This window comes from Tamandua tetradactyla, chromosome 7 (genome assembly GCF_023851605.1).
Source record: "Tamandua tetradactyla isolate mTamTet1 chromosome 7, mTamTet1.pri, whole genome shotgun sequence".
Taxonomy (NCBI): Eukaryota; Metazoa; Chordata; class Mammalia; order Pilosa; family Myrmecophagidae; genus Tamandua; species Tamandua tetradactyla.
Window position 1 is genome coordinate 86,477,604 of NC_135333.1, and position 13,108 is coordinate 86,490,711.

The 13,108-nt window shown below is 34.6% G+C and overlaps 1 protein-coding gene across 29 annotated transcripts in view; it reads right to left on the minus strand.

The window, feature by feature from the left end:
• SOX5 (SRY-box transcription factor 5) overlaps window positions 1–13,108 on the minus strand; it is a 1,211,684-nt gene that overhangs the window by 125,143 nt on the left and 1,073,433 nt on the right. For 27 of the 29 annotated variants that reach the window (XM_077170289.1, XM_077170313.1, XM_077170300.1 and 24 more), the window contains one exon: window positions 4,828–4,951. In XM_077170289.1, coding sequence (XP_077026404.1) covers window positions 4,828–4,951 — 124 coding nt within the window. The remainder of the gene's footprint in view (window positions 1–4,827; window positions 4,952–13,108) is intronic. The other 2 variants (XM_077170288.1, XM_077170292.1) reach the window with 1 other exon arrangement.

The window sequence follows — 13,108 nt, forward strand, 5'->3', positions numbered from 1 at the left end:
AGGAGACAAAATAATGATTCCTTTGAACTGGAAGTTAATATTGCTACCTGGTCACTTTTGGCTCCACATGCTTCTGAATCAACAGGTAATGAAGGAAATTACTATACCGTCTGGGGGGACTGATGCTGACTGTCAAGGGGAAATAGGATTGTAACAACACAATTGAGGTAAAGAAGAGTTTTCCTAAGATACAGGAGATCCCCTAGGGTATCTCTTAGTATTAGCATTCTGTGCTTCTTTGAAGCTGTTATATAACCCAGAAAAGGCCATGTTTTTTAAATCTATTCCTGTGGGTACAGAACTGTTGTGGAGGATAAAGGACACAGAAAAAGCCCAACGGGCTCAGAGAGAAACACCCAGAGAAATTTCAAGAGAAAAAGCCCCCAGGGAGCTGAGAGAGGAGACCACTGAAGCCAGAAGCTGAAAACAATGAAACCCAGGACAGAAGGACCAGCCTTCCCATGAGACGAGTTGTCCCAGAAAGTAGTAGCCCTTCTTTAGAGAAGGTATTATCCTATTGATGCCTTGATTTGGACATTTTCATAGCCTTAGAACTGTAAATTCGTAAGCTGATAAATCTTCATTGCAAAAGCAACCATTTCTGGTATTTGGCATTCTAGCAGCTTAGCAAACTAAAACACAGGCCCTGTGATTAAAGTCAATAGAAAACCATGACAACTCAATGCAGGCAAAACTACTAATGGCCCTTTTTAAAAGCCATTCTGTTTCTTGTATATTGCATTTCTGGCAGCTAGCAAACCAGAACAACATTCTTTGGAGTTTCTAGTTTGCCACCTGCCCTTCAGAATCAGTACTTGTCAATCCCTACAGTTGTGTGAGACCATTTTTATAAAATCTCATAATATTTACAGGTATCGCCTGTTGGTTTTGTTTCCCTGTAGAACCCTGACTAATATAAGATTCCACTCAGACTTTCTAGCAGAGGCTAAGGGACTCTTTTCAATCATCCAAACTATACTTGAGCCAATTCATTTGTACACACACTGTTATTTTACAATTCAGAACTGGTGCCTTAGTCATTTAAAGAGATATAGTGATTGTTTTTCTAATTAAAATCAGCTATTACTCACAAATATAATTTAGAATTTGGATTTTTAATTATGCAGTAAAAATTCTGGAGTGTGTTTATATTATAGCAACCTATTTTACAGGTATAATAGAATCGACAAGTTAAAAATACAGATATTTGGGTACTTATCTTTTTCCTTGAATGGCTATAGGCATACCTCATGTTATTGCACCTCAGTTTATTGTGCTTCACAGATATTGCATTTTTTTACAAACCAAACGTTTTGTGGCAACCCTGCATGGAGTGAGTCTATCGGCATCATTTTTCTAACAGCATGTGCTCATTTCGTGTCTTTGTGTCACATTTTAATTAAGATAGGTACGGTGTGTTTCTAGACATAATGCTATTGCATACTTAACAGATTATAGTGTAATGTAAACATAATTTCTATATGAACTTGGAAACCAAGGAATTCATGTGATTTGCTTTATTGCAATGGTCTGGAACTAAACCTACAATATCTCTGAGGTAAGCCAGAAGTGTTTAAATCAAATTGGTTAAAACAGTGTTTTTATACAATTATTCTTAAGTTTCTCCACTTATCATACATATAACATACATATAATGAATTTAATTTAATTATACATCATTATTTTCATCTCCTCAGAATTTGAAACTATTTCCAGATTTTAAGAAATAAGTAGAAAAATAAATTAGATATGGCTCCATGACAATGTGTGGTTTCATTCTCGATTTCATTAATCCCAAATACCTAAACAGAAATCTGAGATTCTGTTGCTAAAATGCCAGTATTTTGTAAACTGGTTGATATAGTCATGGATAAAAATGGATGTACATTCTTCAAAACTTCTTTTCTTTCTAGTCAATCTTAAGTCTCTGGCTACTATGCTCTTAATTTATTATTATATCGTTTAATGATGTGAATTCTTTCAGTCAAGAGAGGCCCAGCAACTACATTCTGTGTGTTTCCAATATGTACCATATTCTACCATTATATTTTAAAAAGGAAACTACCTTTATGCCCAACTAAAATCTGTTTTTGGAAAACAGTAGTCATTAATTCAGTATATGATGGTTAAGTTCCTTAACCAGTGTTTTCATTTTAATTTTTTCTGTTAGGAATATTTCTCTTTCTTGCGTACTTCTGTAGATTTTTAATTTGTTTTATCAGGACACATAGTTTAAAAAGGAATATTTATCATCAGTACTGTCTATGAATGGACTGATGAAAAGCATTTGGGTTTTTAAAAGCAAGTAATAGTGTATTTTTCATATTTGCTTGAAACTAATCTTGGTCAGTCTCTTTTCATTGAGAATTAGGTAGTAACACTCAATTTAGAACAATGCCAACCAGAGAAATCATCACCTATGGTCGGCAATGGTGAGGGGAGTAAACTAAGAAGTTCCCCTGAAGAGAAAAAGTAAGGCTTGTTTCTTTTCCTACCTCTATTTCTTTCCTGAAATGTGATTAGTGGGAAATAGTCTGGATTACTTATCACTTTCACCTGCTTCTCATTCAAACTAACTCAAAGTGCCAGTGTCAACAGGGGTGGCAGTTCCTTTTGCTATAGGTTTCTGCTTAGTTCTAGAGTTTGGCATGATGCTAGTTTCAAGTCTGCCAGCAGTTATAGAGGCTTCATTCTACTTAATTTCCAAGGTTACAAAAAGAAGTGTATCATAACTTTAAACCCCCAAGGTATGAATATCAGATTGTTAATGTAGTAACAGTTTTAGAAAGGGAAGTTTTTCTCCATGCCACATTACATTAACATTGAACAAATTTAATTTGTCAGCTCTGTCAAAAGGCAGAGATGTTCTTGATCTTTTCCAGGCCTACAGTTATGCTATTGTTCACAGTCAATGTGGTTTTCCTCTTCAGCATAATATTTATTACTTGTTTCTGTACTTGTTTCTGCAGTAGTTTAAATTTTTTTTTAGAAGAAGAGAACTAGTCTACATGTATAATTGCAGGCGCTGTCTGAGGCAAATAATCATTTAAAGTTCTTTTTTTTTCTTTAATTTCAGTACCTAAGGTTACCAGACACATTGACAACACGTGTTTAATCTTGGTAATTCCTTTGGGAAATAGAAATAAAACAAAAGTGAGAAAACTTTTATGACTAAAAACTTAGTATTTAGTTTACAATAGAAAAGTTCTTAGAATTTAAAATATTAAGAATAGATATAGTCCTTAATTCCTAATAAACAAGCTGGAATATTTATATGAATTCATGACCTCTATATGAATTTTCTACAAAAATAAAATAATACAGCAAATAATATTAAATGAATAAATTGATGGGTTCAGAGTGAAAACACTATCGTAAAACATAGGAAACCAAATTCAAGAGAAAGATGTACAAGCACTATAAGAACTGCAAAGGCAAAGTACCATGCCAAAGATAATTTTTTATAGTTCTGAGTTCAGTTCGCTTTTTTCTGAAGTCCACAGTTCTAATCTCATCTCAAATGGCTTTGTATATTTAAAAATAATATATCCTATATCTTTTGTATTATAGAGAGAGAGGTTTAAGACTAGGAATAAATGTTAAATCCCACATTTGAAAATTCAAAACATCACCTAACTGGAAACTTAGAATTAATTGCTAAGAATGGTGGAGTTTCTCAAATGCAGTACATACTAAGACATAGCAAAATGCTAATGGAACAATTTGTTCACATATAAATCAACCGAAGTCTACTGGACTTAAAAATAATAATATTCTATATAAACAGCTAAGATGATGATGTTTCACGAACATTTTCAATGGCGTTCTATTTTTATCAAATAAAATATTTTAATAAACTGGTTGTTTATGTATTCTTCTTGGCATAGTAATGATGTTCCAGAAGACATTTAGCTTAGATAACTACCCTTCATTGGAGAAGTACATCAGAGGAGTTACTAGTTTTATTTAAGAGATTATGTTTGGCATTTTGACTGACTGTATTTGAATTTTAAACAATTAAGTATTAGTTTGTTTCCCAAACTAACAATGTACAACTTATAAAAATAAAAAAAAAGGTCACAGAATCACAGGCAGTTATCTTAGTATAACATCCCTCAGTGCAAAAATTTCCTCTATATAGCTTCGCTAATGAGAGTCCATTCACTCGAGCTGAGATGTAACAATGAAAGAAAAACTCTATATCTACCCTCAGAGAGCAAATTTCATGTGAAAGAGAAAATATCCCAAGAAGCCAGAGAAAAGGACCCAGCCTAGGTCAGACAAACTCTCCCTGACCTGAGCTGGAAAAGATTGGAATTACCAAAGGCAGCAGATATTTAGATTACAAGTCCAGAGATACAGAGCAGTATGGTTTGCTCTAAGAACAAAAAAAGAAGAATAGTGAGAAATCAGGCTGTAAAAAAAGGGATGAGACAGATAATGGAAGGCCCACAAATCCATATTAAGGAATTTGGAATAAAGTGTAACACAAAGCTATTGAAAATTATATTCCTACTTATCAATCTATCTGTGCAAAAATAAAATGTACCCCCAAAATTACACTCACATTTTAAGAGTACATTGGAAATAAAAATTACAAAACTGAATTACAAAGAGCAAATATTGGTTTCAGAAGCACAGAAATAATCTTAATCTTAGCTGTTTTATATGTTAACACATCCTTTTCAACACCTCCTGCATGTTCCCTCTTTGAAATAAAAATGCTATATGGGCGATCTCATTTCTTGGTGTGGCAATGCTATAAATTTGCCTACTTTAAAGCCAGGCCCACCACCCATTCCCAAATTAAAAATTAATGGTACTTACTACATCCAGCCTTATAGCTGAAGCCTGGAGGAAGGAGGAATCCTTGCTGGGCAGCTGCAGCCAGTGTCCGTTGATCAGGAGGGAATACAGGAATCATTAATGGCGGCAGCTGACCTTGAACCTGCTGAACGTGATAGAGCGAATCAAAGGGAAGAAGTTTTGGTGCTCCAAGCTTCCCACCCTCCTTATTTTATGACAAAAGAAATTCATTTATTCAATTCAATATATTGGCTTACAAACATGCTAGAATCCTGGGCTTGGGGACCATGCCTTGGGACTATGTTGGAAAGGAAAATCAGAAAATCCCAGAGTTGGAGGGTATCCAGTTTAACTTCTAACCTAAAAAATAATTTACCTGCACGGTATTTATTTGACAGTCATAAAAACCCCACTACCTCGCAGGATAAATACTTTATTATTGTACCAATGTAACAACTAAACAATTCTCCCTAAGAATCAACTGAAACTCCCTCTGTAAACTCTACCTCTTAGGACTAATTCTGCCTTCTAAAACAAAACAAACTAAACCTGTATCATGATTCTTCATATGAAGAAAATTCTCATGTTTACAACACAGTATTAAAATTTTTTAATTCTAGAATATTAGAGTTGGAAGAGAACTAAGGAAGCTTCTAAAACACTTCCCCTTTCTTAACATAAGAGGAAACTGGTGCCAGAAGAGAATTGATGTGCCCAGGGTCATAGAATGAGTTAGACAGAAATAGGTATAGAACACCGTCCCTCGAATCTTGCTTTAATGGACCCTCTCTACTATGCTTTTATCTTGAGTCTCTCCTTTTCAAAGCAACTGAACCACTCACACCACACTGCTTCTGTTTGGTTGCCATCTTTGGAATACAATCTAATTTGCTGGTGTCTCTCTTAGAGTATGAGGTTCTTTATCAGTAAATAATCCAGCAAAATGGAATCACAATCTTCTTTGAATCAAACAGGAATTTCCAGAACTATTCCTAGGATTAGTCATTTTTGCAGCTAGGTCACATCATTGACTAATGTGAAGGTTGCCATTAACTAAAATCCTTAAGAATTTTTTTTTCCAAATAAATAGTTAAGCAAGATCTCCCCGGTGAACGTAATTGGTAGTGTTTGTCATTGTTTATATCCGTGAGAATTTACGATCATCCTGCAACATCACAATCTGACACTTTATTGTCTTCCTTCCAATGCCTTCCACACATTAGGTCAATTATTTGGAAATATTTAATAATCGCTTGCTATGTGCAAGAAATTGAGCTAGGCCTGGGTTGTAATAATAAACAAGAAACAAAGAACCTATGTTCATGGAGCTTATATTCTAGTGAGAATGATGGTAAAAAAGTAAAACAAATGAAAATAATTGCATTTTCTTCAGTCACTAAGTACCACCTCTGACATATTTACTCCCACTCCCTTCCCATACCCTATTCCTGCATTGCCCATTCATGGAGCTCTTATAGTTCTCATCATTTCTCACTTTAAAAGTCTGCCTTTGGTTTCTACTTCAATTAATGTTGCACAGTAAACTTCTAAGCAATTTCTGAGGGTTTTGCAGGGTGAGTGTGAGTTTGGTGATGGCGAGGGCGAGGGTGAGAAGGCAGGGAAGAATGAGGTAGGAGGAGGGAGGGGGGAGAGAATGGATGGGAGAAGGAGAAGCACAGGAATGCAGAGAAGGAAGGGGGGAGAAGAAAAGAGAGGGAATGAAAGAGAGAACAAAGGAGCATAAGAATGACTGATGTGTTTTCAGCAATGACTCTAAATTGTAAATGTCTTTTAGCCAGAAAGATTTTTACATTTACCACTGGCACCAAAGTGAAACTACAAGGAGAATATGCCAACAATCAGGGAAACAAAAAGACACCATGTCTAAAAGTTAGAGCTGAAAGTTTGTACCATTACAGCTAGCATTTTTGGAGCATACCAGAGTAAAGATAAACCTTTTTAAGAAAGCAACTGGAAACAGTTGACTTAAGACTCAAAAATTAGAGATTGCTTATTGAGCAGTATGCAAGACTTAGTGCCCCAAAACAAGAGACAGATATCACAAGGCAAAACAGCATGGGGACCAGCTCAATGTGAGAGGCTGGTGCAGACCTGAATAACAAACTATCAAAAAACAGCCACACCGTTAAAGGGTTATCAGAAGTTACTGTATACCCGCTATATTTCATTATTGAAATAAGGATTTCTATTTTTATATAGCACATCTCTTCCTAAAATGACATCAGTTATGTACCATAAAAGTTGATAAGAACATTTTTAGAGTGAAGAAGAAAGGAACCTCAATCACATAGAAGTGTTATAAGCAGCATCCAAATTTCAGATACCTTAAAATGTGGGGAAAATGAGTTATAGAATTACAGAGAGAAGACATTCTTATTTCAGCACAACAGTTCTCAAGGTTGAATGTACCTCAGAATCAACTGAGAAATTCTGAAAAGTTCCAGTGCAATCCCAACTGCTTTCTAGACCAATTAAATTAGGCTTTCTGATTCAGAGCATTTTATAAAACTCCTCTTGTGATTCTTTGCGCAGCCAGGTTTGAGAAGTACTGTTTTATAGAATAGTTTCAGTAACTGTCAACAATTCATTTTGCCTCCTTTATGCTTTGCTCTGAGTTACAAAGCATCTTCAGATGCATAAATAGTTGAAAGGGAGAGTCTGTCTGACTATAGCAGGTTCTGGTGATCCTAAGGATAACTTTTGATAGCTTGCTATTGCCTGGAGAATAATGACGAATCTTCAACATGGCATACAAGGTATTGAAAATTGTGTCCCTAGACTATCTTTCCAAACATTTTTGCTGCCATCTTTCTAGTGTCCTGTACTCTTGCTATAGAGGGCCATGAAGCATGCCTTGCATACGCAGCATTCTTCCACACTTGAATGTGTTCAATAGTATTTTCTCCTCCGTTTTGAGTGATTTCTCTTTTCCTTCTCTTTCTGGAAAAATTCTACTCATTCTTCAAAGAATTTCCAAACTCACCTATGTTTTTGCCTATGAAGCACTTTTTATGGTGCAACCTTCCAGGCATAAATAACTACTTGTTTAGCCTCATAAAGTTATTACAATACTTATTGCATTGAATGTAGTTACTTGCATAACATAAAGTCTCCTCTATGTCCTATACATTTATTTTGGAAAAGGGCCATAACCTACTTATCACGGTACCTTTAGAGCTTAGAACAACACCTGCAAGAATTATATGTAAGAGTAAACTGATAAACACAGAAACAGAATGAAATATAATATCCCATTATTCTTGTTAAATCTTCATGCACCAATTCTAAATGTTCACAAAAGGCCTGTGAACAACAAAGTTAATATAATAAACAGAAAGGAACCAATTTCACCACAGAAGGATGTTAAGATTAAGTACCAGTTGCTTTGTGTTCCTACTTTTAAAGCATGGGTAAGTGGTCTTAATTTATGCCTTAGATATATAGATGCCTTTTGAAATGATGTATGCATGAAACAATAGAAAAGCAATCCAAAAATATTAGAAATTTATTACATGCTTCTGTAAAGGCAGAATTACCGTCTACCATGTTCTATTGCCATGTTGTTTTAATTGCTATAGCTTTGTTCTATATTTTAACAACAGGTAAGACTGGTACCCTATCCTTTATTTTCTTTTAAAAAAATTCCTGGATTTTTTTTACATTTATTTTTCCAGATTAATTTTAGAATATGGAGTACACCAGTTTCAAACTGTCATGTACCCCAGAAAAAGCCATGCTCTTTAATTGTCATTCAATATTTCTGGGTGGAATTTTTTTTATTGTTTCCATGGAGATGTGACTCACCCAGCTGTGGATGGTAACTTTTTGATTAGATGGTTTCCATGGAGATGTGTCTCCACGCGTTCCAGGTGGGGTTGCTTACTGGAGCCCTTTAAGAGGGAACCATTTTAGAAAAAGCATTAGAGCCACCAGAGCCCACAAAGCCAGAGACCTTTGGAGATGAAGAAGGAAAATACTCCCAGGGTAACTTCATGAAACTAGAAGCTGGGAAAGAAAGCTATAAGACTTTCCATGTGCCTTCCCAGCTGAAAGAGAAATGTTGGACTTCATCAGCCCTGTCTTTGGAGATAAGGTGTCTTTCTCTGTAATGCCTTAGTTTGGACATTTTCACAGACTTAGAACTGTAAACTTGCAATTTAGTAAATTCCCTTTTTAAAAACCATTCCATTTCTGGTATATTGCATTCCAGCAGCATTTTTCTTTTCATGGGTAGGCACTGGGAATCAAACCCGGGTTTTGGGCATGGCAGGTGAGAATTCTGCCACTGAGCCACCGTCGTGCTGCCCTTCAGCAGTTTTTGCAAACTATAACATGGAGTTTCTATTTGAATTGATTAACCTGAGAGCTTGATGGCCAATAGCAAGATATATATTTCAATTTATTCAAGTCTTTGTTTGCTTCATATAACTCTTATAGTTAACTTGGTGATTTTATTTCCAAAGTTTTAAAAGTATATGTATTTTATTGCCATTTATTTTTATTTTTTAATTTTTTTGCATGGGCAGGCACCTATTTTATTGCCATTTTAAGGGAAATGTTTTCTTGATTATATTGCTTAACTGGTTGTTGTTCATATATACTTATATCTAATAGTTTTATCCAGATAATCCACTTATCCTCTTACAGATTACAGAAATTTCAGATAAATATTTTAGGATTTTAAAGAATGAACTGCATTGAATTGTGGGGATTTTATTAAATCAAATATTTTAAAAAATATTGTCTCATTTTGGATTAAACTTTTGAAATGTACTTTAGTGTTTAATTTTTTCAAAATTCACATACATTGGGTAATATAGCGTTTTAAAATTGAGAAAAACATGACATCATCTCAAACAATACAATCATTGTGTTGAGACCTAATGTAGCCAAATAAATTGCTCAAGATTCCATATTTAGGTGAAATCAAAGTCAGAATCAGAATCTTTCTCTCTTGACTCTTAATCTAGAACTCTTTCCACAACTTAGTACATGCTTTATAGGGGAAAAGAAAAAGTATCTAAAATGGAAAATTAACTTACTTTCACAGTTCCAATGATGGATTTTCTTTACAATATCACAGAACACATTTTTAGAACATTTGACTAATATTCAGAATAAAGTAAACAGTACAATAAATATGATCTGTATTGTGTGGTTAATACATATATACAAATAAAATCATATCTCAAAGTATTATTGTTATATCTTAACTAATTTCTAGTTCACTGCTGATGAAATTTAGCCATACTTTGGTAGAAAAAGACATATCATCAAAACAGAATAGTGTTTTCTGGACAAATTCTAAAATTATTTGTTATAGTATTAGGAAATCATTCTATTTATTCTCTAGTTTTGAATATTCCAAATTCTATGAATTTTGAAATCTCTATTAACTTCATTTTGTTTCTTTCACTTAATGCCTGAAATTTCCTTCAAACTTCCAATTAATGGTAAAATTTGTGACAGTTATAATTTTTAATTTTACATAAAATATTTTTTGCACAAAATTTTAAACTTTTCAATAGGGAGGGTATGTAATTCACAAGTTAGAATAATGCATAATAAATTTAAGGGTTATTTCTATACTTTTTAAATTTTAATATGAAATATTATTTTATTATTTTTTTAATCTTAACATAATATTTATAATTCTATCATAAAGGTTTTGCATGTGGTCTTGTCATTTAAAATCTCAAGAATCCAACAGAAAGCGACCACATCATCATACTTGTAAAAGAATAGGTAAATACCTAAGTAAATACCTATGCATAATTCATAGTTACATATATTTTATATTTTATGTAAATGTTCTATTGTGCTACCCTTCAGTTGCTTCCTGAAATTTATATAATAAGATGTTAAGATTATCAATCTGGCTTCCAGTTACGTGGGTCTGATTATTAATTTATTCATTTAATCAATATTTATTAAGCGACATATGCCAGGCACTTTCTTGGTAACTGGGGATACAAAGATGAATTCACATACAATGCCTGTTAGCTAGGTGTTCTAAGAGTCTGGAAGGCGAAGTCAGAAAAATTAATAAATAATTATAAAACATTGTCATCGATTCAATTATAGAGACAAGTATCCTATGGAAGCTCAGAAGAGAGACTGCTAATCCATGCAGGAGAAATAAAAAAAGGACCCCCCGGAGGTAGATGCCTCAGGTATGTAGGGTCTGAATGATAAGTCGGTGTTAGCAAGGGAAAGGGATGGGAGAATGAGAACAGAATCCTAAACAGAGAGAGGAGACATAAGAAAAGGAAAAGGGGAAATAAACAACATCATATAGGGGGGATACCACTAGAACATAAATGTAAGCGGGAACCAGTTGTGAGAGATCTGCTTGAATCAATCTGTATATCAGGGTCAGAAACTTAAAATATCCCCTACAGGCTGTGAGGAACCACCTGGGGGGTAGGGGGTGCTTAAGTGGATTTGGCAGAATACTCAGGTGGCTGTGTGAAGAGATTTGAAAGGCCATACACAGAGAATAGGCAGGACACTAAATAGCCAACTAGGCAACAGAGTATGATGGCTTGATCAGTAATAACAAGGATATGGAGGAGGAGAAAATGCTAGAAAAAAATTAGGAAAAAAAATTAGCAGAACTTGGAGATGAACAAATGGCAGAATGAAAGCTAAACCTCAGGTGTCTGGATTATACTATTGGATTACAGTGGTATGAAACAACTAAAAAAAATGTATAAAGGGACAGGAACAGTTTTTCATGGAAACATGATGACTATGATTTGTACTTGATATGCTTGAGGTGCCTAAAGCATTGATTAAAGCATTCAAATTGGAGACGAAGAGGTTGTGGGGAATTTCATTAAGGATGGCTTATGAGGAAATAAAAGTTGCATTTTTTCATCCACAAAGGGCTTTAGATTTTAGAACAGAAAGAGAGGCCTGAAAGGTCATACTAAACAGGGAAAAAGAAAGGAATCAAAGAACTGGAGGGATTCCCTGATGTGGAAGAGCACATTTGAAGGGAGTAAGTTTGCGTGGAAGCTCCAACAATAGGGAATTAACGGGATGAGATTTGTTGAGAGAACATATACAAATATGGAAAGCAGCTCTATGAGTTAATTTGGCATAATTACAAATAAACTGTAAAATCTAAAACTTTTGCAAACTTTCCTCAAGAGTTTGATCTGATGAGTGCCATAGTGTTCAAGCACACCTCATCCACAGGGATCAGTTCACCTACTATTGAAATTCAGGCACCTTTGGTGGGGAGCACAGCAGCTGTTTAGAAACACACAGCGATATTGCAAAGCAGTTTCTGAGAAAATGAAGAATATAATAGCCAAATGAGATTGCAAGAGGGGTTTAGGTAGACAGGCTATAATTACCCAAACCGGATAACTTTCTACCATTAGCAGGAAGAGGCATGGGATCTTCAATGACCACTAATAGTCTGTTATTCTTCATTTCATATAAAAGAAAGTAGATTTGTCAGCTTATCCTACCCAATATAATGGTCTTGAGGAAAAAAAAACTACACTAAAACTAAGAATAAAGGAGCCAATTTATCTTCCAATTAATCTACTAGGAAGGATAAAGAAAATCTCATTGAAAAATATAGGAACATAAAAACATCACTAAAATTGCAATCCCTGATTCTCATTTCCCAACAGTCACATTGGAGCTATATCACCTCTAATTTCATTTGATTTAAGACAAAGACAAAGTAGCCATATTCTTTTAGAACAAAAATGAACAGCCATGTGGATTTTTTACATAGTACTCTTCTTCGGCAAAAAGCCACAGAACTTTTTTAAAAAATCGTTTCCAAGGATGAAAGTGACTTTGCCAAGCAAAGTGGCTTCAAAACAGGCCTCAAAAATACTAATAGAAAGACAGATGGTTCCACTAAGAGCTTGGCTGCCAAAAAAAAAAAAAAGTAAAAAAAATAAAAGAGTGCTGCTATTGAAGCTGACTGCAAAGTTATCTGATGACTACAAATACTTTTGTCCCATTGCAAGTGCTAACTCTGCCTCAAGGGCTGATAAAGCCAAAATACTAATTTCCCAACATCCTATCCCCCTGTATTCCCACTCCTCCTAAATAAAATGTGTCAGTGCCAAGCCCCACAAAATAGCACAAGCATGCACTTGATTCTGACTCACTGCTCTGCAAAAGCAAAATATTGCATTGAAGAAACTCCTATTGAGGAATAGACCCACAAGGAAAATTCCTTTTCTTTTCAAAAATGCCTGTCACTTTTTCTAATTTCCCTTTTCCTCCTCCTCCCTGTCACCAAAGGGCC